This window comes from Phoca vitulina, unplaced genomic scaffold, assembly GCF_004348235.1.
Source record: "Phoca vitulina isolate PV1807 unplaced genomic scaffold, GSC_HSeal_1.0 scaffold22, whole genome shotgun sequence".
Lineage (NCBI taxonomy): Eukaryota > Metazoa > Chordata > Mammalia > Carnivora > Phocidae > Phoca > Phoca vitulina.
Genome location: NW_022589725.1, coordinates 42,890,123 through 42,915,783, shown reverse-complemented (window position 1 = coordinate 42,915,783; position 25,661 = coordinate 42,890,123). Strand labels below are relative to the sequence as shown.

The 25,661-nt window shown below is 46.0% G+C and overlaps 1 protein-coding gene across 13 annotated transcripts in view; it reads right to left on the bottom strand.

Moving 5' to 3' along the window:
* Positions 1-1,677: 1,677 nt before the first annotated feature.
* Positions 1,678-25,661, bottom strand: part of NCK2 (NCK adaptor protein 2) — a 148,824-nt gene continuing 124,840 nt past the window's right edge. For all 13 annotated transcript variants that reach the window (XM_032419833.1, XM_032419839.1, XM_032419831.1 and 10 more), the window contains 2 exons: positions 21,226-21,947; positions 1,678-3,043 (listed from right to left, as the gene is read on the bottom strand). In XM_032419833.1, coding sequence (XP_032275724.1) covers positions 2,849-3,043; positions 21,226-21,947 — 917 coding nt within the window. In that variant the 3' untranslated portion in view covers positions 1,678-2,848. The remainder of the gene's footprint in view (positions 3,044-21,225; positions 21,948-25,661) is intronic.

Genomic DNA, 25,661 nt, shown 5'->3' with positions numbered 1-25,661 from the left:
TTGAAATGTCAGAGTTTCAGTAGACCTAAAGATTCTAATTATAATTTAAGACTATAATTTGTGATGCACTTTGGGAGAAAACATGGCCAGTTTTAGCTCCCTAGAAACATGATTTAATAGCATCTGGCACTCGTCACGTGTGAGGGCTTGGTAGTTCAGGGCCGTAACTCAGCAGGGCTGTTTCTGAAAAATGAAGGCACATTGAATGCAAACAAATGAGCAGAGTCACACAACTATAAAATGACTGCCCTTTATTGTCCTTTGCCGTCTGTGCAGAGGCAAGGGAATGGAAACTCAAGACCTGTCTGGGAAATCTTGGACATGCAGGAAGGTGATGGCAGAAGGGCCACCTGGACAGAGCACCGGCCGTCCACACTCCAAACCACACAGGGACCCTGCCTTGACTGCCTTACCCACCGTCAACAGGCTCATACTGTGCCTATCAATCTACCCTCCACCGGTCCACCTGGTGCCAGGAAGTCCAGGGATGCTGGAACTTTTATAAATATGAATCCTGATCTGCCCCAGGCAGCTGGAGGACTTCCCATGGTGGTGTGGGACAAGACTGAAAATGACGGTCAATTTTAACTATAAGCCTTAGAGAAGTTCCTGAAGCCAAAATGTCTATCTGTATTGTGTCCTTTAATTGCTTGTTTCTTCCTTAATTGCTATGTGTAAACCCAAGTCTTTCAGCTATCCAGACACCCATTTCATTATATGCAGGGATTCTAACATCAGGTCAAAATGGAACACACAACAGTGAGACCTGAAAAAGTCAGAAGGACTTGTAATTTCCAGCAATAAGATATAGAATAGATGTGCTTTGTCTAAAGTAATGATCCACTTCACTCACCTGGATATATATTCTTATGGAACTGGGTACCCCAACTCCAGGTACCAGACCCAAACGTCTAACTTATATCAAAGGCAACAAAGAGATACAATGAACTCACAGAGAACAGGAATGGTAGGTTAAGTGCAAGCTCTCACCAAAATGCTTCTTTCTCCTGGAAGCCCCCCCGGGCTGATGTGGGAAGGGTGCAGCACCAAAGCCGGCTCTCCGGGTTTGCAACCCTCTCCCACCACGTACCAGCCATCTGTGCATTTACTTTGTGCCCCATTTTCTCCATCTATTTAAGGGGGATGAGAGCAGGACCACCTCAGGGGGTTGTGATGAGGAATGAGTGAGGACGTTGTGTCTGTGAGTCTGGCATAGACGGGGCGCTGAACACACATGCGCGGTCATTAGCTGTGCCGTAAGGGCACAACTCCTCTGTGATGTGACTGTTCCCAGTGCCTGGCACGTTGCGACTGCTCGAGATCTGCTTACCAACTGAGAGAATGAAAGTAAGACACGGGTGGGGAGAGAAAAGCTGGTGCTGAGCAACGTGGCTGACCAAAGTTGGGTACAACATTTTTTAATGAGTAATTTCCAAAGAGTAAAGTTACGACCAAGCTTGAGATTCTGCTTTCTCTTGGAGTTTAACTAATTAAAATTTATTATTTCAGCATACAAAATACGTGGTGGTAGAAAAAGAAAACACGCAAATAGTAAATTTGTTAAACTCCTCTCTAAAAATTGTTTCCCCATAGGCACTGAGTGTCCAGTAAATGCTAGAGCAATTACTCTCCCAGATCGGACTCTGAGTTTTCCCAAAGATAAATACACACATAGTCTTGTCATAATACTTTTTTTTTATTACAATATCCAAAAAACTGAGTATGCAAGTTTAGGAGGTCTCAAGACCCCTTCTTCAGTTGTAGGAATGTGCCATCTCAAGACTGTATATTTAAACTATAAAGAAGTTCAAATGTAAAGAAAAAAGAAAATGAAATTTCTTCATAAACATTCTGTGTCTCTTACTACCAATCACATATTCTCTTGTAAACCCTGAAAAATTCCCTGTAAAGCAAATAATATATATATATTATATATATATATATATATATATGGTGTGTGTGTGTGTATGTGTGTGTGTGTAAAGTGTACGGTAGCTCCCCTTCCCCAAAGATCAGCTATTTTCCTTAATCATCTGTATTAGTGTCAACAAATGGCTACGGATACATATTATTTTGAGAATTAAATACATAATTGTGAAATTTAAACAAGCCGAAGGGCGAGAGGAAAAAGCACTATGCGGATGGCACATCTGGGGGATAAACGACCACAACATCTGTCTTTTCGAGTCACGGGTCTCGCTTCCGCAGACTGACTTTCAAGGAAATTCTTTTATTGCAAGCATAGCCCCGAAGGCACTGGACTTTCCTCACTACTCTCGTATCTGGTGGTTCTGGTCCTGCTACCAGCAGGCGTGTCCACTCCCTGGACGGTCTGGAAGCCACGCAAGGGCAAAGGGCACGGAGCCCCGGCTGCCAGGCCCAGGGCCGCGGACGTCTGCAGGAGCGCCCGGCCCCCGCGTTCTGTAGTTCACTTAACTAACGGCAGCTTCGGTGCGTTCCAACTGTGCCCGATGTCTGTTTAATGAGGGCTTCTGTTAGCACGAACAATCTGAACAGACTAAGGCTGTTCTCAGTTGAGCAGGAGTAAAGTGATCGAACACCGCCCTCTTCCACCTCCCGTTCTGGACACCTGGCCGGGAGGACGGCAGGCTGGAAAGTGGGTGTCAGGGCCCGGCCTGGCGAAGGGGAGGCGAGTGGAAAAACGAACCGACCTGCACGCAAAGGTAAACGAGGCAAAGGAAGCCAAGAACCGATGAACCACCGGACCGGGCGGAGCCCGCCGCCGGAGGGCCCGTGAGCGCGGCTTCTTCCCGGGGCAGATCCGCCGGGCTCTGGGGAGGTGAGTGCGGCACCGACGGCCTGGACGTGGCAGGGCTGTGGGCGGGCGTCACTGCAGCGCTCGGACGAGGTAGAGCTTCTCCCCGTGCTCACTGGTGAAGATAGGTGCCTTTTTGTAGTGTTCCACCAACTCGTCCATGGTGTGAAACCGCCGCTGCCCGATGCAGTAGACATTGTCCACGAGCTGCACCTTGAAATGTTTGTTCTTCCCTGACGCTTTCAGAGACACGGAGAAGTCACTGGGCTGGGGAGGAAACGGAACACGAGTCAGGAGGGGCCACGCGCAGGAGACGCGGGGGGAACGCCCCCACGCACGCACGCACGCACGCCAGCACGCACGCACGCACGCCAGCCAGGCGCGGTAGTATCTAGCGCGGCACCTGAGGCTCGCAGCCACCCGGGGGCCGTCCGAGGTTCGCGTGCTCTGAATCCAAGAAAAACTGCACTTTGCTTAGTACAGCTTCCATGCCAAACATATTTTAGTTACTCGAAAATTGGGGACCCCATACATAGCACATGGGATACCAGTGTTACCCTGATGCTGAAGAAACTTAATTTTTTTTATTTCCCAACCTATTTCTGATAAACTGGGAATTTTTAAAAAGTGGTTTGCATATAGGCAGCAGCTAGAAATCTCCCTCGGACTACTAGAAATGAAGCCATCAAAAATTTTTCTAATTCTAAGCTATTTAAAAATAAATACTTTAAGAGCAGTTGAAAACTCTTGGCTGCATTTTAAACATGGTTTGTAATATCCCAGGGGGGTGGCTGTACTATGGTCGAAGCGCAGATTTTATTGAGAAGTGTCTGAATTTGTGATTATGTCAGTGCCTTACTTATATGTGAATCAATTTTAGGAAGATACCATTATTGTTATTAACATTGGTCCTGCCTCTTCTGAGACACTGACTGGCCAGTGCAGCTGATGGGGAAGTAGGAGACTGGCCCCTACTTTTCCACCCCGAAGAAGCCTCCCCATTCTCTCTCAATCAAGATAAGTTCTCCCCCTCCTTTGCTTGCCATACAGCAGAAAGCTGACAGTTTCCAGTGACAGGAGCAGAGTGTATCCCAGTAACTGCACTGTAATAAACAACTTACACGTATGTCCTATCCCTTCACTATGCATTAGGCCAGGTGGATCACGTCTTCTCCACTGCTGTATTCCAGAGAGCCGTACAGATGGTGGGAGCCTACTACAGTTCTTAGCGGAATTCCTAAAGCTGGGTTCAGTGTTTCTCAAAACCCAGCAACTTCCTGCTGCTGAGGACCACCCAGCTTTGTGTCCTTCCCACGGGGACAAAATTAACAAGCACCTCAGCCACTGTCTTTTACACGGAGCTTACAAACCTTTGGTCCAAAGTGTGCAAATCTTGCAAAACAAGTGAAAATCCCATAAACCAATGACATCCCAGGGAAATGGGTATCCAAGGGCATTCAACACTGCAAAAACACTGCGGGGCTCACCTACCAGTCACAGCTGCTACCGTGCAAGAATCGAGAGACAACTGTACTCACAGTTTGTATTTATGGATCCCTCTACCCCAAACAGACCAAAGAGAAACAAACCTTTGAGAGAAAAGCCCCTTCTTATCTCCGTGCTAACCCCGGGACTTGATGCCCCGGAGGAGACCCAGGAAGCACTGGTAGGCTGGACCTTCAGGAAGACACAGAAAGACTGATCTCCGATTCAACCTCACGCTACATAGAATTTCAGAATCATGGCCACGAGAGGGTCTAGGGGGTGGGGAGGAGGACACAGAACTTGGAAATTATTTCCTCCACTAGACCTCTTAGAAATGAATCATGACAAACCCTGATGTCACAGATGATCCTGGCAACCCGCCCTGTCAAATAATATTCTAAATGGCACAAAACATCATTCTAATCAATTCTCAAATCATGACTGTTTTCATGGGACTGAACAAGATGGATGCAAGCTAGCCTCAGTGTCCTCTGTATTATTTTCCAAGTTGGTTGCTGTGTATGGCTCTGAAAAAAGAACCAAGTGAAACAGGTACTGCCTGACATGTCCTCCATGTGGGAGCAAGGCCTGGAGCACCGGCATCACTGTCTCTGTCACAACAGTTATTAGTCCTAGTGCATCAGGACACCACATCCCTACGCAGCAGTACATACAGCTTATGAACCACTCACCCCTCTCCTGAGGGCTTCAGGTCTTCCTTAAAGCAATGTTTAGTTTCAAGCTTCTATTACATTATATATCTATACATATATGTATATAGGTATGTATATATGTATGTATGTATGTATATATGTGTATATATATATATATATTCTGTGCCAGAAGTTTGTGCCTTTAGATGAAGACGGAAGGCAATCTCACTTTTATAGTTTAGCACAAGCCAGGCACTGTGCTAGTTTTATAGATCCTTTAATCAATTCACAGATTAAGCAGCATCGAAGTTGAGGTAGTATGTGAGTCAGGGTAAGTACATGATATACCCAATTTTAATTAAGCCAAATGATCAACAGATGACTTACTGAACAGGGAAATGTGCTTTTAATTTAAGCTCCTTAACTTAACACCATGGCGTGCCACGTGTATTTGTGTGTTATGGCAGTAGGGCCGATGCAGCGGAGAAGGTACTTTTTAATTTCATGGGCTCTTGAGCAGAAACCCTAAAAGTTAAGGACATAGAACGAACCAAGTTGATGTCAAGCAGGAATGCTGAACACTTGGGGGAATTCTCGGTTCATCCTGAGTGGATTTTCCAATCTACGTCACTAACTAGCACTGAATGAAGCCTGAAGATGAGCTAGACCAGTGGTTCTCAAGGTGTGCTCCCAAGACCAGTACCAGCAGCAGCATCACCCAGGAACTTGTCAGAAAAAGCAAATTCCCAGGCCTCGCCCCAGACCTGCTGAATCAAACTCAAGGGTGGGGCCCAGCCATCTGTGATTTAACCCCGGCCATCTGTGTCTCAATGAGCCATCCACGGGATGCTGATGCAGTTTGAGTACAGAAATGCAATCTGCGCCAACCACCAGCAGTGTTTTCAAATGTTCAGAGCCATGGGAAAAAGAAACAAACATGACTGATGAGTAGCCCCTCGCAGCAGGGAGATCTGTGGCCAACCTCACCCCCAGGCTGCGGATGCCCTTCTGATTCTGTCCTAAGGAGTCCGGCCCCGCTTGACATTCCTGTGCGGAACTGCCTCAATGAAACAGCTGGGATGCTGGTGGACAGGATCTCTTTTCCTTAAATTGGGCCAGTTCCCTGGGTCTGACAGCGATGGAATGGCTCCACACCCAAAATAACCCTGCCTCCAGAGAAAGAGCACGAGGCGGGGGAAGACCCCTGGGGAGGCGATGCCACCAGCCTTGTCCACACCTTGTCCATTTTCTGGAATGATTTAGGGGAGTCGGATGAAAACAACCAGGCCACGCTCCCCTCGACTAGCAGCGGTGTGCTGACACTGTGCCTCTGCACTCTAACTTGGAGCTAGCTGGTCAGAGGACCTTGACAGGGTTTTGTGTGAATACTTACGTCGAGAAAGAGGACCCAAACAGACTCCAGCCCCGCCTTCTCTCTTCACACAGGTTTTTGTTTGGGGGTGTTACTGATCTGAAGACACAGGCCCATATGAGGTAACTCATAAGCTTTCCACGCTGGGGCCCAGGGCTGAAGGCTATTGAGTGTCCCTCACTGGGAGGCCAATGTGCCACAGTGATTCTGAGGTGGAAAGTGTGCTGGACTGGGGAACTCCTCACGGTTGGTGGGGGTCCAAGCCAGTACTACTGTTTTTGCATCATGGAGAAGATGAAAACAGGCATTCTTAAGAACTCCGCAATCTCATGGCAGGAATGTGCTCTAGAGAAGTGCTCTAGAGAAGCATGCACATGTGTCCTAGGGTACAGGTTTAGGAATGTCCAAGCAGGATTATTTATATGATTTGTACACTCTTCACGTCCACCAACAGGAAAATGGATAAAAAGATGAGGTATATACTTCATCAAACAATGACACAGATGCATCAACATGGACTAAATAAATCTCACAGAGTATGGACCAAAAGAAGGAAGAAAAGAATAGCTACAGTAGGATGATACCGTCTATAGAATTCAAAAGCAAGCAAAGCTAAAATGTACTGTTTAGGGATACACACATAACAATCAAGAAAATGATTATCATAAAATTAAAGGTAGCAGTTACCTCTAGTGGGAGGTGTGGTGCAATCAGGAGGCTAATCTGGGGGTGGGCAGTAGCTTCTAGAGTACCAGCAATGTCCTATTTCCTAAGCTTGACCTGGGTTAATAATATACTTAAAAGATATTTCCTGTGTGTTATGTGTTCCAATAAAGAATGTTTTAAGGGTGCTAAATTGGAAGCAAGGAGACCTGTCTTGGCTATCCACTAGTCAGGTGGCACCGGTACTTATCGCTTCAAATACCGCCTCCACCCTCTTGCCGACCTCTCCCCCCTCCCCATCCATTCTTTTGGGACACCAATTACATGCATGTTAAATTTCTCACCTGGGTCCTGTAAATCTCAGTTCAGCCTACCATAACTGCATACCATAAACTGGGTGGTTTAAAGACAAATTTACTTCTCCCAGTTTTGGAGGTGGGGAAGTCCAGATCAAGTAGCTGGCAGGTTTGGTATCTGATGAGGGCCTCCTTCCTGCTTCACAATCCTCTCATGGTGTCTTCGGAAGGCGGAAGGGCAAGAGAGCTCTCTAGGGCCTCTGATGATAGCACTAATCCCATTCATGAGGGCCCCACCAACCTAATACAATCACATTGTGCCCAGCAGGGCCTCAGCATGTGACTTTGGCAGTGGTGAGGCGAGACACACATTCAGTCCATGGCAAAATCTCTTGTGCTCTTTCTGTATTTTCTGTCCTTTTTGTGTGTGTATCCTAAAATCTCTAATTCCTCCCATTTACTAATCCTTTCTTTGGCTGTGTTTAATCTACGGTAAACTCACCAAGTTCTTAATTTCAGTTATTGTATTTTTCAGTCTTATAATTCTCACTTTTGTTCCTTTTTATTGCTTCTAATTTTCTACTCAAATTCATCTTGCTGAATTTCTTAATCCATATACCTTAAAGACCACATTGACACATTCAAACTCTGGGCTTCTATGGGTCTCTTTTTGTTCTCTTTTCCTCCCCTCTTTGTTTTTGGTAATTCAATCTTGTCTTTCGGTACTTTAATTTGAATGCTGCATACTAATACGAGGTTTGAAATGGTGCTAGTGTCCTCCAGAGAGGATTTGCTTTTGCTTTGGTACTCAGTGACAGTGGGGCAGAACACCTTAATCCAATGAGGAACAGAACTGATGACGGTTAATTTCAGGTTTGCCTTTGCATCTAGTATGTAGACTTTGGGGAGTCCATACTAAAGGCCTGGATTTTTTTCTGGGGCCTTGTCTCCTGGGTGGCCTTGACCTCCAATTTTTGCCCCCCAGCAGTGTAGGCTCCTGAAAGACTACTTCTTGGTTGCTTTTTGTTTCACGGTTTCGTCCAGCTTTTCGAGGTGTTTTTGGCAGAAAGTGTTAGTCTGTGAAAAATTAGTCCACCATGACCAGAAGTGGAAACTGGTCGTGTGACATTGGACAAGTGGTAATTTGTTCAGACTCCAGGTCTCTATTACAGTTACGCTATTGAGAAGCAGGATAGTTGGTTGTATTAGAGGCTCGGGAACCAGGCTGCTTGGGTTCATATTCTGGCTCCTTTAGTGACTAGTGTTGTGACCTTGGGCAGATTTCCCAATGGTTTTCTGCTTCAATTTTCTCAACCACAAAACAGAGATAATTCCTGAAATTGGGAAGAGACTGGAACAGTTTAATAAACTATAGTAATGTCAGAAGTACAACATCTTCGGGGAAATATTAAGCAAACACTGTCATTTAGGGCTCTTCTTTAAGTTCCTTTTATGAAACTTTATAAAGATAGCAATCAGCATCTTGTCAATATTTAAAAAGATTTCTTTTGACTAGAGTTTCTAGAGAATACTTAACTTTCCAAGCTAACTAGAAGATGTGTACTTCCTATTGCAGAAGTACCACATTTTACTTCACACGTGATCATGCTGTCGTCCTTACTTGCTTATATCTGTCTCTCCTACTAGGCTCCAAGCTCCCTGAGGAAGAGGCTCATTTCTATCTCATTTTTATATACACAGGAGAAAGAATGGATCTGATACATAAGCACTAAATAGATGGCCACTGAACTATCTGCCACTGAGTATCTTTGAGGTCCCCTCCTGATTTTCAGCAGAGGGAAAATAAACATTATCAACATGACAGGTACTTGTTTGCTCTTTCTTTAAACAACCAATGGTAAAGCTGTGTCTGCTGAACTTTGTCATTTTCTATTGTCGCCTTTCTTATAGTCTTGCCTTCTACCTGGGGTACCATATTACTTGTCTATTGCTGTGTCACACATCATCCTTAAATTCAGTGGCTTAAACAGCAAACATTTATAATTGCAGTTTCTGTGGCTCAGGAATTTGGGAGTGCCTTAAACCTTGAGCTAAAGCCACTCAGCTCCTAATGGGCTGTAGTCAAGACATCATCTGAAGTCTCAACTGGGGATGCAAAAGCTGCTTCTAAGAACCAGGTCTGCTCACATGAACCACTCAGGAGGCCTCTGTTCTTGGTCTTATGGGCCTTTCCACAGGGCTACTTGAGTTTCTTCACAACCTGGCAGCTGACTCCCTCATGATCAAGTGATCGGAGAGAGAGCAGAGCCAGAATATCTTTCACAATCCAGTCTTGGAAATCACCTAACATAACTTCCACTACATTCTGTTCATTAGAAGTGAGTCATTAAGTGCAGCCCCTCCTGAAGGTGAGGCAATCTGGCTCCACCCTTTGAGGAGAAGGGTATCAAAGAATTTGTGGACACCTTTTTAAGCCATCACAGGTACCATATTTGTTAAACTTTCTTTGGCTGCACTAAAATCTAATAGACTCAGTCCTGTACCTTCGCTTCCATTTTGAAACATCTGCCTTCAATTCCTGTAGTTGAGCTTCCTCCCACTGTCCAAATTTCCTCCCTTTCCTTCTCCAAATGCTATACTTACTCTGTATCATTTCTTTTCACTGAACACTGTGCTAACTTTTGAAATTTTCTAATATCAGACCATGTCTTCTTGTTCTTTCCTTCTGACTGTCCCTTAAAGGAATGATTTTTTTTATATTCTCATGCTATTGAACCAGAGATTATGAAGAATTATCAGTTGGGATAAGCCATTCATTCTACCCGCCCCGCGCCCCCCTTTTTTAGGAAGTCATTTTCCAAGTGGAATGGGAGGATAATTACTAGATTGGCAGAAAATCAACCTCTCTCAGGGCTTTTACTAATATATTATTTTTGTTTAGGTTTTAGGTCCCCTATTTGAATATAATCCCTCTGAGTACTAGAACTTGATTTAATCCCCCATGTCCACACTGGGATCAGAGTAGGTGTTCAATAAATGCACTGACTTACGTATTTCCCATTCTGACCATCTCTTCCAGTTTTCATTCCTTTAAGTAATTTTTACATCTCACCTTTTTGCAATTTCTGCTCACAAATAACCACTTTTAGAAAAGAAAACCAAAGAACACCCTCTTTGATACTATTTCTATTTCTACAGCTTCATCAACTTGATCCACTGTTTCAAATATTTGCTGTAAAGCACCTTTGCATTTTTATAAAACCGATACCCTCGTCAAATATTTCTCTCCTTTCCTCAAGATTTAATCACTATTTTCTCACTGATGGAGAAAAAATGGATGCTGAGAACAGTCTGTAATGTCCTTTATTTCTTCTTCCATCCCAGATAGCTTAAGTATTAATATTGATTTTCTTCTTAGCACATGGCTGGGAAGAAATAACAGGGAAGGGTGGGACCTTGCTCCCAGGCACTCCTGATTCTTAGAACTTCTTATCTTTCACTTTGGAGAGTAGAAATGTCGTTTGTGTGGTTCGCCAAGCCTCCCAGGTAGACTCTGGACCTATTTCCAGTCATGCTGGTTTTTGAACATCAACAATTTATGCATATATTCAACACTCCCACTACTTCCAAATCCAGGTGACCTGGTTGGTTTCTTATCAATAGCTGGATCATTCTTTCCTTCTGTTTGGTAAATGGATCTCTCTCTTTGTCCAGAGAAGTAGTTCCTTGACCAAAAAAATCTGAGTGCCAATGGATTAGAGGCAAACTCTATTCCACTGATCAATACTCTCTCTGTTCTTATCTCAAAAAAGCTGCCTTTTGGTTTTATCATTCTGTTAGATCACCTGCCCTGGTTGTCTAATATGGCCTTCTTTTAATCAAAATTGACTCACTGTCTATACTTAGGCCACTAGCTGTCAACTGATACTACTCTGTTTCTACATCCTCAGATTATCTCTTCGATGGCGTTTTCTCTTCTTCTACAAAATGTGTCTTTGAAGTGTTTACTCCACAGACCTGAAGCCAATCCATATGTGACATGATCAAACATTCTCATTCTCTTTTGAAATAAACTTTTTTACCTAACTCAGTCGTCAACCACAGAACAGTCTATTAATCTTTAAACGACCGTGTTTAAAGTTAGTATATGCATGTGTGTTTATCCCTCCCTGCCTCCCAAAACACATTTCCTAAAGTTAAATGTAAATACTTCAGAGTCTGGGCTTTTAGAATATTGTCCTTGTCACTCATCTTTTTGCCATGTCATGCCCAGTGTAAATGATCAAAAATAAATGACATTCAATAATTCAATTCGGCATCTTACCATATAACACAGTGCTGTTCAAATGGGCTGGAACCAATTTCATATGCCACAATTCAGTGGTTCCCAAATCTGAGCATCAGTGTCACTGGGAGAACTTGTTCACACGGAGGCTGCAGGGCTCCGCCCCAGAGACTCAGATTCAGCAGGTCTGGGGTGAGGCCTGATAATCTGCATTTCTAGCAAGTTCCCTGGTGACACTGATGCTTGTCCAGCAATCATACTTTGAGAATTACTGCTGCCAGGCTAAGGAAAATTTTACATGTGTCTTTTCCCATTTGTTTGCTGAACTACTCATGCTTGATTCTGTCATATTTCCAGGGACTATAATCTAGTGGGAACTTTCAAAAAGGTGAAACAGAATGCAGTAAGGAAGAATGGGGTGAGTGGGCCAGTTTGTATACAATTCCACTTGTAGTTACTACCCGCGGACCTAATTCATAATGAACCGCTTTCTGTGTTATAAACTCCGCAGAGTAACTCTATTTGGTTACTCTACCAGGCTCTTGCCATGCTATGGAGGTCATGGGGAGGAGCTGCTTAGTACTAGTGCCATGAGAAACATCCCCAAAGAAGCAAACAGTGAAGCTGAGATTAAGAGGTTACGTGCTGATGCAAATCAAAACCACATAGCTGTCACTTCACACCCATTTGGGATGGTTATCGTGAAAAACAAAACCAAAAAAACAGAAAGTAACAACTGTTGGCGTGGATGTGGAGAAACCCCGTGCCCTGCCGGTGGGAACGTGCTATGTGCAGCCGCTGTGGCAAACAGATAGCAGGTCCTCAAAAAATTAACCAATGAATTACCATTTGACCCAGCCATTCCACTGCTGGGTATACATTAAAAAAAACCGAAGGCAGGGACTCGAAAAAATTTTTGCACACCCACATTCACAGCAGCATTATGCACAACAGCCAAAAGGTGGAAGTGACCCAAGTGTCCATCAACAGATGAATGGAAAGTAAAATGTGGTCTTTGCATACAATAGAAGCTCATTCAGCTTTAAAAAAGGAAGGACATCCTGTCACAGGCTGCAACATGGATGAACCCCGAGAACATTATGTTATATGAAATAAACCAGACACAAAAGGGCAAATACTGTATGACTCCACCCATATGAGGAGCTTAGAGCAGTCAGATTCCCAGAGACAGAAAGGAGACAGAAAGGAGAAAGTCACCAGGGGCTGGGGCAAGAGGGAAATGCGTGGTATTTAATGGATATACAATCCCAATCAGGGAGGTTGAAAAAGTTTTGGAGGTGGATGGTAGTGATGATTGCACAATGTGAATGCCCGTATTGCCACAGAACTTAAAGATGGTTAAAACAGTAAGTTTTATATTATGTACATTTTGCCACTATAAAAAAAACATCTCTTAAAGTTTCTGTGAGGGTCTAAAAAGCTTTGTGAAGTTTCGGTGGAAACAAGAGGCATGTAACCGAGGGACCCAAGGCATCAGGACGGGTGAGGACACGTGCTCCTCCCACCATGGAGGCTAAGCTGCAGTAGTCTGGGAGCGCAGTCTCCGGCTGCAGGGGCGCTGAGGGGGGCAGGGAGGGGACGGGGTCCAGCGCACTGCTCCTAGTGAGGGCACAGCGGTGGTACACAAGAACTCAACATTTCCTTCAGATCACCTGCAACACCTGGTGACCCTAGTTAACGGCTTTTCCTGGGAGGGGAGCATGCAGGGGGGCATGTGGCTGTTGGAGACAGGGCTGAGACACACCTCCTGATCCAAAAATGTGGGGAGCGTGCTTTTGCTTTGGCCTGGGGTCAGGCAACAATGATCCCTAAACTTTACTTTTTTCTATGAATCACTTTTTTCTTGACCTTCCAAAAATGCTACAGTGATACAGCCTGGCTTTGGCTGGGACACCCACTGGGCCCTCTTAGAATATTTGAATATTGGTGGTATTAGTAAGATACCCTAGGAAGCTTGTGTGCTGGGCAAGCACTTGCCTTGCACACACCTTGAGACCAATGTATACACTTCTTGCGGAATTCCTTCTATACATCGCAAAGAAACAGTTTTCTAGGGACACTGGGTGAAGACCCCTGGCAGGCAGTCAGGGTCCTCAGTTTAAGGAGAGAAGACATGTGAGCTTGCCTTCCAGGTGCTTACTTACACACAAGAAAATCATGTTTCTGTTTACCAAGTGTCAACCAGAGCCGAACTTAAACATTTCCGTCCCGGTTCCTCAGCCATATCTCACTCTCCAATCCTGAAGGCTGGAGACAGCACTGGTGATCTTCCTTCACCAGCAGAGAAACCATATCCGCAGCAGGGAACATGCCCCTGGACTGGCCAGTGGGCACCTGCCGGGGCCTGCAGCCTCACCTGCCCTTCGCTCTGTGTCTATGCATGTGTGTGTTGTGAAAAACAAACTGCACAGTTCACCAAGATCCTAATAATTTCTATGCTTTTCTTTCATTGCTAATTTAGTGGCGTGATAGTTGGATTACTGGGAGGTAAGCCTAACTTCTACCTCTTGTAGAAACCAAACGGAAGTCTCCATCCAGAAGACAAATACATTTAGTCTCAGTCTCCGTCCAGAAGACAAATACATTTAGCTACTTCTGTAGCCACAGCTAAAAAGAAACCGAGTTAAAACAAAACAAAACAAAACAGACACCGCAGAGGCTTACACTGGTACTGCATGCATTTGCCATATAAGCCTTTCTAACAGATAAAGTGCTAAAAACTTCCTTGACCCAGTTTTTAAAAATTTCCACTACATCTTGAAATGTTTTGGGGGAAAAACATTTCTTACAGGTACTGGTGATTTTCTGTGAGAGCAACATAAATATTTAGATAAATAGCAGCTCATGATCTAGGAGATTTTTATGAAAATCTTTCTGAATACTGTTATGGATAAATTATTTACTTTGACATATTTTTTTGTTTTACTTTGAAAGACTTGTTCTTCAGTTGCCAGTGGTTATTGGATGACCATTTCTCTCCCCACTTTGTTTGCAGGCCTGAAGAAAGGGTGTCTGGACCCCCCTCATGGCAGCAAAAAATATGCCAGAGGCCACGGTTCTGATTCAAGCTCAGCAGTGCACTTAGCACAACCCCAGGAGAACAAAGGCATGGACAGAGAACTTCGGAATCTTTAGCACTCTTCACTGGTTGGCTGCTGATTCCCATACTGAATCTATTATGCACATTCTGGATAATTAATTCATCGGCTAACGCAGAGTATTTCTTGGAGTCCCACCAAGGTAGTGGGATTCAATGGCCAACAACAGCACACAATACGCACTCCCTGTGCTGAACTGGCCTTTGAAGGGGCCAACGCAGCCATGCTCAGCAGCAATGCCACCCTAGCTGAAGACTGCTCGGTGACCAAGGAGCATGTGGGGAGCATGTGGCCCAGGCCTGCAGGTCAGGAAAGGCTTTGCAGGAGCCAAGGTGGCCAGAATGAGACTTGAAGGACATGTGTACATTACACTGGCGAGGGGGGCTGGGGAGGGGAACTGTATTCTAGAATTTTCTAGACCTGTACAAAGGTCTGGAGGAAGAGACAGCCCAATCCAAGAACCCAACAGCAGGAACAGAGGTGCAAGAAGGGAAACTTGCACACTAGGACCTGGAGAGACACGAGGCACAAACAGAAGAGGTCACTCAGCAACTCTCAGTGATACAAGGGGGAAGAGTGGCCACACGCAGCTTCACTACCCTAGTCCGATGGCCTGAGGGAGCCCACTCGGCAAACCTGCACCTGCTTCCTTTACTCGTCACAAGTCAGCTGAGTTTGGGGTAACAGACTACTCTTCCTTTTTGACATTCATCTCCCTCCAAACACAAATCAATGGATTCAGTACTATTTACTTTCTTTTATTTGTAACAAAGCAGAAATCAGACTCCACTTAAAGCCCTTCATCATACATAATGGTTTTCTAAGATTCTCAGGTGCCTTCTGTGTTACTGAAAGGCCAGTTATATTTTGCCTGCTGCTTACATACAATTTTATCGGCAGTCTGCGAAGACATGGGAGCTCCAGGGCAGAGCACTCTCTTAACTGAACCAGTCCATCCCCCTCCCTCCCCGGAAGAACCGGGAGCCAGGCCTTTAACTGAGGCCAAGAGCACAGTACAGAAGCCCTCTCTGGGTTCTGAAGAAAATTATGAGTGATACCTTGAGCATATTTGTGATTGGTTATATTTTAAGAACTAGCTTTAAATAAGGCTCATCTTTTTCACAGATGCCAGTTCATAGCCTGGGTTTGTTGATTTGTCTGAAGGTAAATATGGAAGGGCTAGCCAGGGATGACGAGGCTCAGAGCCATCTGAAAGTTCGGTCAACAAAACAGGTGATGAGGACTGAACTCTTAGAAAAGTAGCCATCTTAAGTGATGCTTCGGGTTCTTCCAGTTTTAAGAATTCGATATATTTCAAGTGAGACATACTATAAAAATCCAGGTGTAAAGCTTCCATTCAGTACTGGGCAAACAGCCTGACAATTAAAAAGTAACTTATTATTTTTGCAATTGGAAAGATGCATGTAGGCACTGCTCACAGTAACCTTTGCTCTTTCTTAACATTAACCCACCACTGAGAAGACATCTAGAGATCATGGCCCCAGATTGTGGATTTAGAAAGCTCGTGAGCAAGTCACTGCTGGAAGGAACTCGCTCTGGGGCTCCCCATCCTCCCAGCTGCTAGGAAGCAGTGTCCACTCTGCTCTGACAACCATACTCTTTCCCATTCTCTATGAAGCACAGAGCAAAGGCCGCTTGTCTGTTACCAAATTCTAAACCGCTGAAAAAAACAGACAGAAAAGCACTTTAGGAGGTGAACTCCACTCAACAGAAGCCAACAGTTCTACCTAAAGGAAACTTTAGAAGAGATAAATGTTCACCTGTAAGCATGTTTATAGTTCCTGCAAATGTAGGATTAAGCAAATGTAGTATTTCAATGAGTGCTGTAAATATGTCTGAAACCATTCAGGTTACATAATCGTTTTCAAAGTGTGGTCCCGAGCTCAGCAGCATCAGCATCACCAGGAATGTGCTAAGAAATGCGAATTCTCGGGCTCCAGACCTCCCAGGTCACGGTCATGAATGTTATGGGTGGGACCCTGTGGTCTCTATCTTTCCAGGCCCTCAGGGAGATGGTAGCACAATATGACAGTGTGAGCATCAGTGATCTGGAGAGGCAAAGGGATGACATCACCCAGAAACAGAGTTTTGGCAAAAAAAAATTATGATTTCTATAAAGGAATAGAATTGGAATTCTGTAGCAAGGCACTATAGTAATTCTTTCCTTCTGCTCCTCCCTGGCCAAATAATCTTAATGGATTTTTTTTTTTTTTAAAGAGGAAGGAATGGAACAGATGACTGTTCATGTGGCCAACACACACATTATGTTATCTTTAGCAAAGGGTGGTTTTTCTCCATCAGAAACAAATGCAGGGGTGCCTGGGTGGCTCAGACGGTTAAGCGTCTGCCTTCGGCTCAGGTCATGATCCCAGGGTCCTGGGATCGAGCCCCACATCGGGCTCCTTGCTCAGTGGGGAGCCTGCTTCTCCCTCTCCCTCTGCCTGCCACTCCCCCTGCTTGTGCTCTCTCCAATAAAAACAAAAAAACAAAAAAAAACAAATGCAGTGTATGACCAGAAATTAGTACCCAAATCCTACTGTGAAACATAATACACGTGAGGAAGGAGATCTCTCTGGGATTTTTAAAGTCTGGCAGAGGGAAATAGCTCCCTAAACCACAGCTAGTGCCCTTGGCAGACCGCATCCCAGGTGTAAGCTGTCTCTTTTCGAATAACCTTCTCAAGGATGGAGGGTAGAGCATCTGGAAAGCTAACTACTGACAACTTCCACAGCCTACTGGAAACCTTGCTGCTGGGTATTCTTAGCTGTGGGCACAGCTTTCCAGCCGTATCTGTAGAGTAAGTGTGGGCAAATACATAAGGATGTATGAGGAGCACACAGAGGACAGGTATGAACTTTGAATTCTCTAGACTTAATGAGCTCTGGATTCGCAGGTGCAGGCAGGGTAACGGAACATGGAGAATAAGAAACCGTGCTGTTTTCACCGTGAGCTGCTGAGGAGAAATGACGATTATGGAGTGGAGAAGAAGCGAGAGAAGATGGTAGAAAACAGAGAGTAGGTATTGAGAGTCGGGACAGGAAAGAGAGCCCGAAAAGGATTATTTGGTTATTCCGTTCATTCCTTGATAAAACACGCCTGACAGATACCTCCGAAAACACCCCCGACATCACTCACACTGGCTAGCACGGGATGCGGCAATGTTTGTGTTGGTTTTTCCAAACTATGCACTTCTCCTCCCCCAAAAGCACACATGTCCTAGGGCTCAGCGTTGGATATATTTTTATTTTTCAAAACAGAGAAATACTGAGAATTTTTAAATGCAAGATAACGTCAAGCAAGCGCCTTGCTTATTTATATTGGAATCACTCAGGAGATCTTCACGAGGCCTATATGGAAGAAGGGCTCTAAAAATGCTACTGTGCTTATTCAGAAGTCAGGTGTCCCGTGGTAACCTCAACCAGAGGAAAGTCCCAGGCCCAAAGACTGCAAGACAGAAAAGGAAAGCGAAACGATGTCTCTGTGTCCTGCAGGAATGCAGACCCCATCAGAAACCTTCCTGACCCTGGCATGACACGATGTGCTGTCAGATTACAGCTGCTAGATTAAGGGCTCACATCGGTCTGGTGGTTGCTTTGAAAGCCAGGCTCTCATCTCAGAAGAGCCAAAATGAATAGGAAAGGAGACAAGGAGAGGAAGGGATAAGAGAGCACTGGCAAGAGGCAGACGCAGTCAGTAGATGGTGGAAAATGAATAAGGAATGGATCTGTCCATCTATTTCAAGTTCCTCAACAGCCTCAGATGACCCGGGTATGAGCGAGAAAAGCAGACCTAGGTCTGCTGTTGGGAGAAATGCAGCAACATGCCTTGGAGACCCCTGTAGCCTCCCTTTGGCACAAGGCAGGCATCCCAAGAGTGGAAAATGCCACGTGTCATGGCACAAGCCACCAGGACAAGGCAGCCCTGCACACCGTCAGATCACGTGGCCCTCCTCACCCTGGTGCTAGTGAGGGTGCAGGGCTGATACAGGGCCATCTCCTGCCTCCATCCTCCTGGAATCACACTATTTGTGTCTCATACCTTGCTTTTCTAAGTTAAGACAAAAATGCAAAAAATCTGGAGAAGGTTCTACAAAAATGTCAAAAATTAATGTTTCAATTATTTAGAAAGTCAGCATATTCTCTCATAATCTGAGACAAACAAGACACTGGAGCTTATTCCAGTGCTTAGACGGAACCCAGATAATGCAAGTTCAGGCACACCTCAGAGATCATCTAGACCACTGCAAAGAAGCAAATCTCACACTAAAGCGAATCCAATGAATTCTTTGGTTTCCCAGAGCACATAAAAGTCATGTTTACACTACCCTGTAGTCCATTAAGTGTGTGACAGCATGATGTCTAAAAAATAATGTACATGCCTCAACTAAAAAATACTTTATGGCTAAAAAATTCTAACCATCACCTTGACCTTTCAGGGAGTCAAAATCTCTGATCGCAGATCACCATAACAAATATAAACATAATGAAAAAGTTTCAAATACTGTGAGAATTACCAAAACGGGACGGGGACACGAAGTGAGCAAATGCTGGTGGAAAATGGTGCCAATCAGACTTGCTCACCACAGGGCTGCCACAAACCTTCAATTTGTGAAAAACACAGTATTTGTGAAGCACAATGAAAAGAGGGGTGCCTGTACCCCTCCCTATTCACAAGGATCTGCTCTCTGGGTTTAGACAGTGACACCCGCTGAGTGTGTTTTTCCTATGGAAACGTAGTAGGAGGTCCACCCCAAGGCCGGCAATCCGGAGGGCATTTTTCTCATCTACCCTGCCCCCGAGCCCTAGACAGGAAGAATAATGAATGAGGCTAAGGGCTACTTTGGCCCCTCCCCATTCTAGAAGTGTCTTCAAAACTCAAAATTTCTTTCTTCTTTTTTTTAAGGATTTTTTATTTTTTTATTTTTAAGTAATCTCTACACCCAACATGAGGCTTGAATCACAACCCCAAGATCAAGAGTCACATGCTCCACCAACTGGGCCAACCAGGCACCCCTCGAACTCAGAATTTCTAAATCAAGATTATACTTTCTGACTCAGGATTATACTTATCCCTTAAGTACTCTGGACCAACCACCTTCTACTGTAATTGGTTTTCCAGTGATTCCTCTAAGTTTCTGCTCAAAAGTTAAACATGCAGCATACTTCATTCTCCTAAGCCTCCAGCATGATCTAAAGGAAGCTATGCACAGAGCTTACGTCACGTGAGAACAATTCAATCTGATGTCTTGCCAGCACCGATAAGCTCTGGCGGCTGGATAAGAAAATCTCAGTTCAGATTTCAGAGGGAGTTAATATCCAGGCCTGGTGTGCTTGCCTCAGCACATCTAAGGTGGCCGTCAACCCTGCGACCTGCTGACACCGTGAGGAGTCTGGCTGCCACCACCACGATGCTCCTCCTGCCTCGAAGAAGAACAGATCACAGCTGCCTATCTCTCAGAAGAGGAAAAACATTTCTGTGGCCTTGAATTCCTCTCAGATCAGTCTGCAGGAGTCTTGAATACGCACTTACTGATGGTGGTACCAACCTTCCCAGAGGACACCAATTACAGTACAGATCACATATTTCCTAGTCTTATAGTTTGCATTTAAAAAAATAAACTGAAAACTGCTAGAACCAATACAATGTAATTGCAATGGACTCTATCTACAGAAGTCTTGTTTCGGGGAAATCTTACTATATGGAAGGTGTATCTGCAAAGGGATCAACAAAACCCGTTGGGTTGAGTATTTCCAGAACGTTTACACATGAAAAGGTGACCTTGCATGACACTGGCCCAGTTCTTCCAGACAGGCCCAGCCACATCCCCAAAACACAAACCCCACACCTGTCTGCCGCTGGAAATGGATCTGCTACAAGTCAAGGGGCCTCATACCTCTGATTCAGTTCACACATGCAAACTCATCTCTCTCAAGCCCTGTCTTCTTTTCAATTCTGTTCCTAAGTGCTTTAAAAGCTTTTCGGAGATGAACTCCACGATGCCGCCTGCAGTGCAGATGACCTTAGGACTGGTTGGTTTCAAAAGGAAAACCAACCAACCAACAAAGGCTGTGTCAGAAACCAGGTGCCCCTCCCGCTGAGTGCAGCAGACATGCCTAGGATCCAGAGAGGAAACAGTCAACCACCAGGGCTGGGGTGCGGGGGAGTGGGATCATGAACAGAATGGGAAGCCCGGAGAGAAAATGACGTCTGAGTCTGTAGAACATTAAAGGGGTAATCTCAGTAGAGCGAGAAAACCACCTTTGGGAGCTAAAAATATATTTGACTTACCATCCCATCCGCGAGGGTACATCTGCAGGAGAGTGATGGCCACTTTCCCCAGCTGGGTTCCTACACCCACCGCAGACTTAAGTCTATTACAGAGCAGCAACCTTATGCAGGTTTACAGGCAAATCGCATTCCTCTAGCTTAACTGGAGACCCAAATATGGGGGGCTCTAGGCTAATGGGACGGCCAAACATTCTTTGGCTATGCTCAGTGTGTGGAGAGGGAACGGTGCCGGCCAGCGTGGGGTGCGATGGACACACACAGCCGCGCACTGCGGCGGGCAGACCTCGGCTGCCCCGGGGCACTTACCGAAGACTCGCTGTCCCTAATGAGGAAGTCGCCCTCGATGCCCCGCTCGTTGAGGGCACACTCGGCCTGGTGCCGCGTCACGTTCCCGTAGTACCACTCTCGGCCCGCGAAGCGCCCACTGCACGCAGGGCCCGCGTAGCTTATCTGCGGCGCGTGCGAGGGGTGCAGGGCGGGCCCGTCGCTTAGGACCACCACGTAGTTCTTGGGGACTAGGCCGACCTGCCCCCGGGCATTTTTGCACTTCCACCACTCAGGGTCGTTCTCGGGCTTCTCGATCACCTCCATGGTCTCCCCCTTCTCGAAGTTGAGCTCCTCCTCAGTGACCGAGCTGAAGGGGTACAGCGTCTGCACCACGTGCAGGACCCGGGCACCCTGGCCATTACTCATGGAGGTGCCCTTCCGCAGGCTCAGGAAGCTGGGGGACTCGGCAGCCGCTTCGTCCATCTCCTCTAGGACATAGTTGGAGGGAAACCAGCCAATCTGCCCATTGTAGCTGCCTCGCCACCAGCCGTCGCTGCACTTCTCCATGACGGTGACGCGTGACCCTTTCACCAGGGACAGCTCGTCCTCCCTTTCGGCCACATAGGCGAACTTGACGAAGGCGGGGATGTTGAGGTCGTAGATGCGGTCGGCGCTGCCCCCGTTGGCGGGGTACTCGGCATCCGTGCTGGGCGTCGGGGATGCGTCCCGTGCGCTCGTCTTCCTCTTGGTCTTGCCGAGGCCTGTGGAGACAGAGCAAGGGCTCAGTGGGCACGCAGGGGGCATCACTGGCGCTCAGACACGCTTCCCCATCCCTCCGACACACGGGGGCCACAGTGGGCACACCCTACAGCCACTGCCGGGCAAAGGGAGGTGTAGGTGGGGTGTGCCTTTGCAAAAGCTGGGAATTCCTACACCTTCTCTCTCTCTCATTCACTTCTGAAAGAATACCAGAGTACTAGCAGCACAAAAAGATAACAAAACAGCAGAAAGCTAGTTTCCTTCTGAAGGATGATACTTTTTAGAAAATTCCTGTGCCCCTCAAAGAGAAAAATAAGGTAGAAAGGCTTAGACAGCATGTCTTCGGCCTTCTTGTACCCAGAAGGAAGTTGGACTGATGAGCTCAGATGTGCTCCAAGTCTAGGAGCAGTCAGAGCTGCCCGCCCTGCTCCCACCTCGCCAGCCCACCGCCTGCACCACTCCAGGGACACTCCAGACCCTCCCAGGGCTGTCTGGCAGCAGACTGGCCCCACTGGGTACAAACCAATACCCTCCTTCCTTTCTTCTCTTCCTGCAATTCTGTCCTTTCAAAACAAGAGACTCATTTCCCACATGTTGTGATGAGCCAATTAGAAAAAATTAGTTGATCTGTTAAGTCTAAGGCAGAACTTTTCATATTGTGATTCAAAACCCACTAGTGGATCATAAAATCAACTGAATGGGTTGTGACCATCTTGTATGTGTGTGTTGAGTTGTTTTGGTTTTCTTTAAGGGAATAAGAAAATCTCAAAGTGCATCAAGCATGGTCTGTTGCTTCAGTTACGTAAGGGACTGAGTGCTGAGTTTCAGTGTGAAACTTCTTCCTGTGCATGGGGAAAACAGGGTGAAAAGCCCTAAAGCAAAAATGTTTCAGCCCGGGTAGAATGCAGAGAATTCTGGAACCTTCTTGAGAAGTGAGCCTAGGGGAGGAAGGTGCATCAACGCTCAGAGCTGCGGTGTGCCACCAGACTCGTAGGGTGGGCCATGCTCCCCAGCTTTTCTTAATAGATGGCTGCCACCCACCAGCTCTGCACCACCTCTTAACTTGGTCAATGTGGAGATTTTGATGGTATGGAAACTGTGGCCATTTGCAGATTCTGCCCCCCCTCCCCCACCATGATACTTTTATGGGTAGCTTGTGCCTCTCATTTTCTTCCTTTAAATGGAGTAAAGACAGAATGATCCTAAGAATTACCTTTGCTTCTACTCCCTTGTTGACGGGCAAGAGTTCAAGAGGAACAAAATGTTGCCCTGTGATCATCCTCTACCCTGGAGTGTTGCACACTGCCTCCCAGAGCAGGCTCACCCCTGGTCTAAGACTCCGCAGCCCCGCTCAGTGCCTCCAGCAGGGGCCAGCCACTGAAAGGCCCTCGGACAGCACACGAAGTGACAGCACAGTGATGCGAAGGGGCTGTTCACAAGGTTTTTAGGCGAACATACAAATTCTTTAAACAAATGGCTTCTCTGTGTGTGTGTTTATACAACATTTTATTCAAGCATATAGGAAATACGAAAGTAAACCAGGATATTAAACCAAGTTAAGATTTTAGACTTCTACTTACAAGTTAACTCACTTCACATGAAAACATAAACCTCTAAATCTTCGAATGAATCCTCTTGTGCGATTTCAAACCTACGTTAGTTTAGCTATGCGTGAGAGAGCACTGTGGTGATTCACTAGCTCCAGAATCCAGAAGGCAGACCATTCATGAAAGTACACTTCTGTCCAGAAGGCTTGGGCACCAAGGTATTCTAAGCCTCATCAAGGAGTTGGCATGCTAAGGCAGCAATGACCAGGCAGAGGACAATTTCTACTGGTAACAAGACTTCAAGAAATAATATTTACAAATAACTTTTTTTTTTTAAAGATTTATTTATTTTGAGAGAGAGAGTGTGTGTGTGTGTGAGTGAGGGGAGGGGAGGAAGGGCAGAGGGAGAGAATCTTCAAGCAGATGCCCTGCTGAGCACGGAACCCGGTGCGGGGCTCAATCTCACGACCCTGAGATCACAACCTGAGCCAAAACCAAGAGTCAGACGCTTAACCGACTGAGCCACCTGGGCGCTCCTACAAATAACTTGCTAATAGACCTTTTCAAATTTGTGAGTAATGAAAGCTACTTGAGAAAATATGTACAGAAGAGCAGGATTCAGAATATTCATCGGCACAGAAAGGTGTCAAGAGGAGCAAAAGAGACAGCATTAGACCTTAGACAGTGGCACTGTGTCAGTGTTCTGGGGCTGCCACCAAAGAGTACCACAGCCCACGGGGCGTAAACAACAGAAACTGATATTCTCACAGTTCGGGGGGCTAGAAGTCAAAACATCAGGGTGTCGGCAGGGTTGTTTCCTTCTGAGGCCTCCCTTGTTAGCTGGCAGACAGCTGCCTTCTTGCTGTGTCTTCACATGGGCTTCCCTTCGTTGCACGTCTGTGTCCTAATTTCTTCTTACAGGACACAAGTGACACTGGACTGGGACACCCCCCACCCCCAAGACCTCGTTTTAACTCAATGACCTATTTAAAGGACCTTTACCAAGTCCAGTCACACAATGACTTACTGGGGGTTAAGACTGCAACATATGAATTCTGGGGGACATAATTCAGCCCCTAACAGGTACCTAAATGCAGACTGTAATATAAGGCACAGGGAGCACTCTATGAATAACAATTACTACTCTGAGTGAGGGCTTGGAAGTTCTTTTTTTCTCAGACATGTATTTTACCAGGAGAGGGCCAAAGTCCTCTGAACAGTCTTGGCAACAACTTTACCCATGCGAGATGGCCACCAAAACAGAAAGCTTGCCTGGCGAGCTTCTGGCACCTCAGCACCATTATTCCATGGGAGCGCTGTCAGCACCATTATTCCATGGGAGCACTGTCACACGTAGCTGCGGAGGCAGTGAAATCCAAGAGGCAGGTGTCTGGGACTAGGGAGGAACCTGACCTCACTGACACCTACATGATCTGAACACTCCCAACAGCCCCGTGACAAAGTGAGAATCCCCCCATTTGTGCAGGGGGGGACTGAGGCTGAGGGGGATCAGGGAACTGGCCCAACACATACAGCCAGTGAAGTGGTGCAGACTCGCGCACCAATAAAGGTCTATTTAATCCATAAGAGCATGGATCAGAAGACCCTGTACCATGATTTCTACGGGAAATGCATGAGGACTGTGGAGTGTCAAAAGTCTATCCTCACTTTCCATAAAACCCTCCAAAGCCATGATGAGTGCTCCCTCTGATCCTAGGGAAAGGAAATGGCCCGTGTCTCTAGGTGGAAGCTGGGCTGAGGTTCAGGGAGTGAAGATTTGGGATAAGGAACGTATCACAAGCAACCATGAGGCCACGAGGCCACTGCCATGTGGAGCTACAAGATCTCAAAGGGAAATCTCTGAATGCAGAATGGGCAGTGTGGTTCACGGACGTCTCAGAGGACGGCTATGCCCGCCCAGCCCCAAGCCCCAAGCCCTGCACCACCGCACAGTGTCCAGGCTCCAAGCAACATTTCTATCTAATTTAAAGGGAAACCTTCTAGGGAAGGAGGCAGACTGGGAATTCCACAGCCCCCCCACTTCCCTGTGGCTATTTTGCTCACACATCTGCTCCATTTCTTCTTCTTTCATTCAAGTCATACCATCTACTTTTCCCAGCTGTAGCAAAAGCACCTTGAATTCCAATGTGTATTTTTGATTTTTTAACA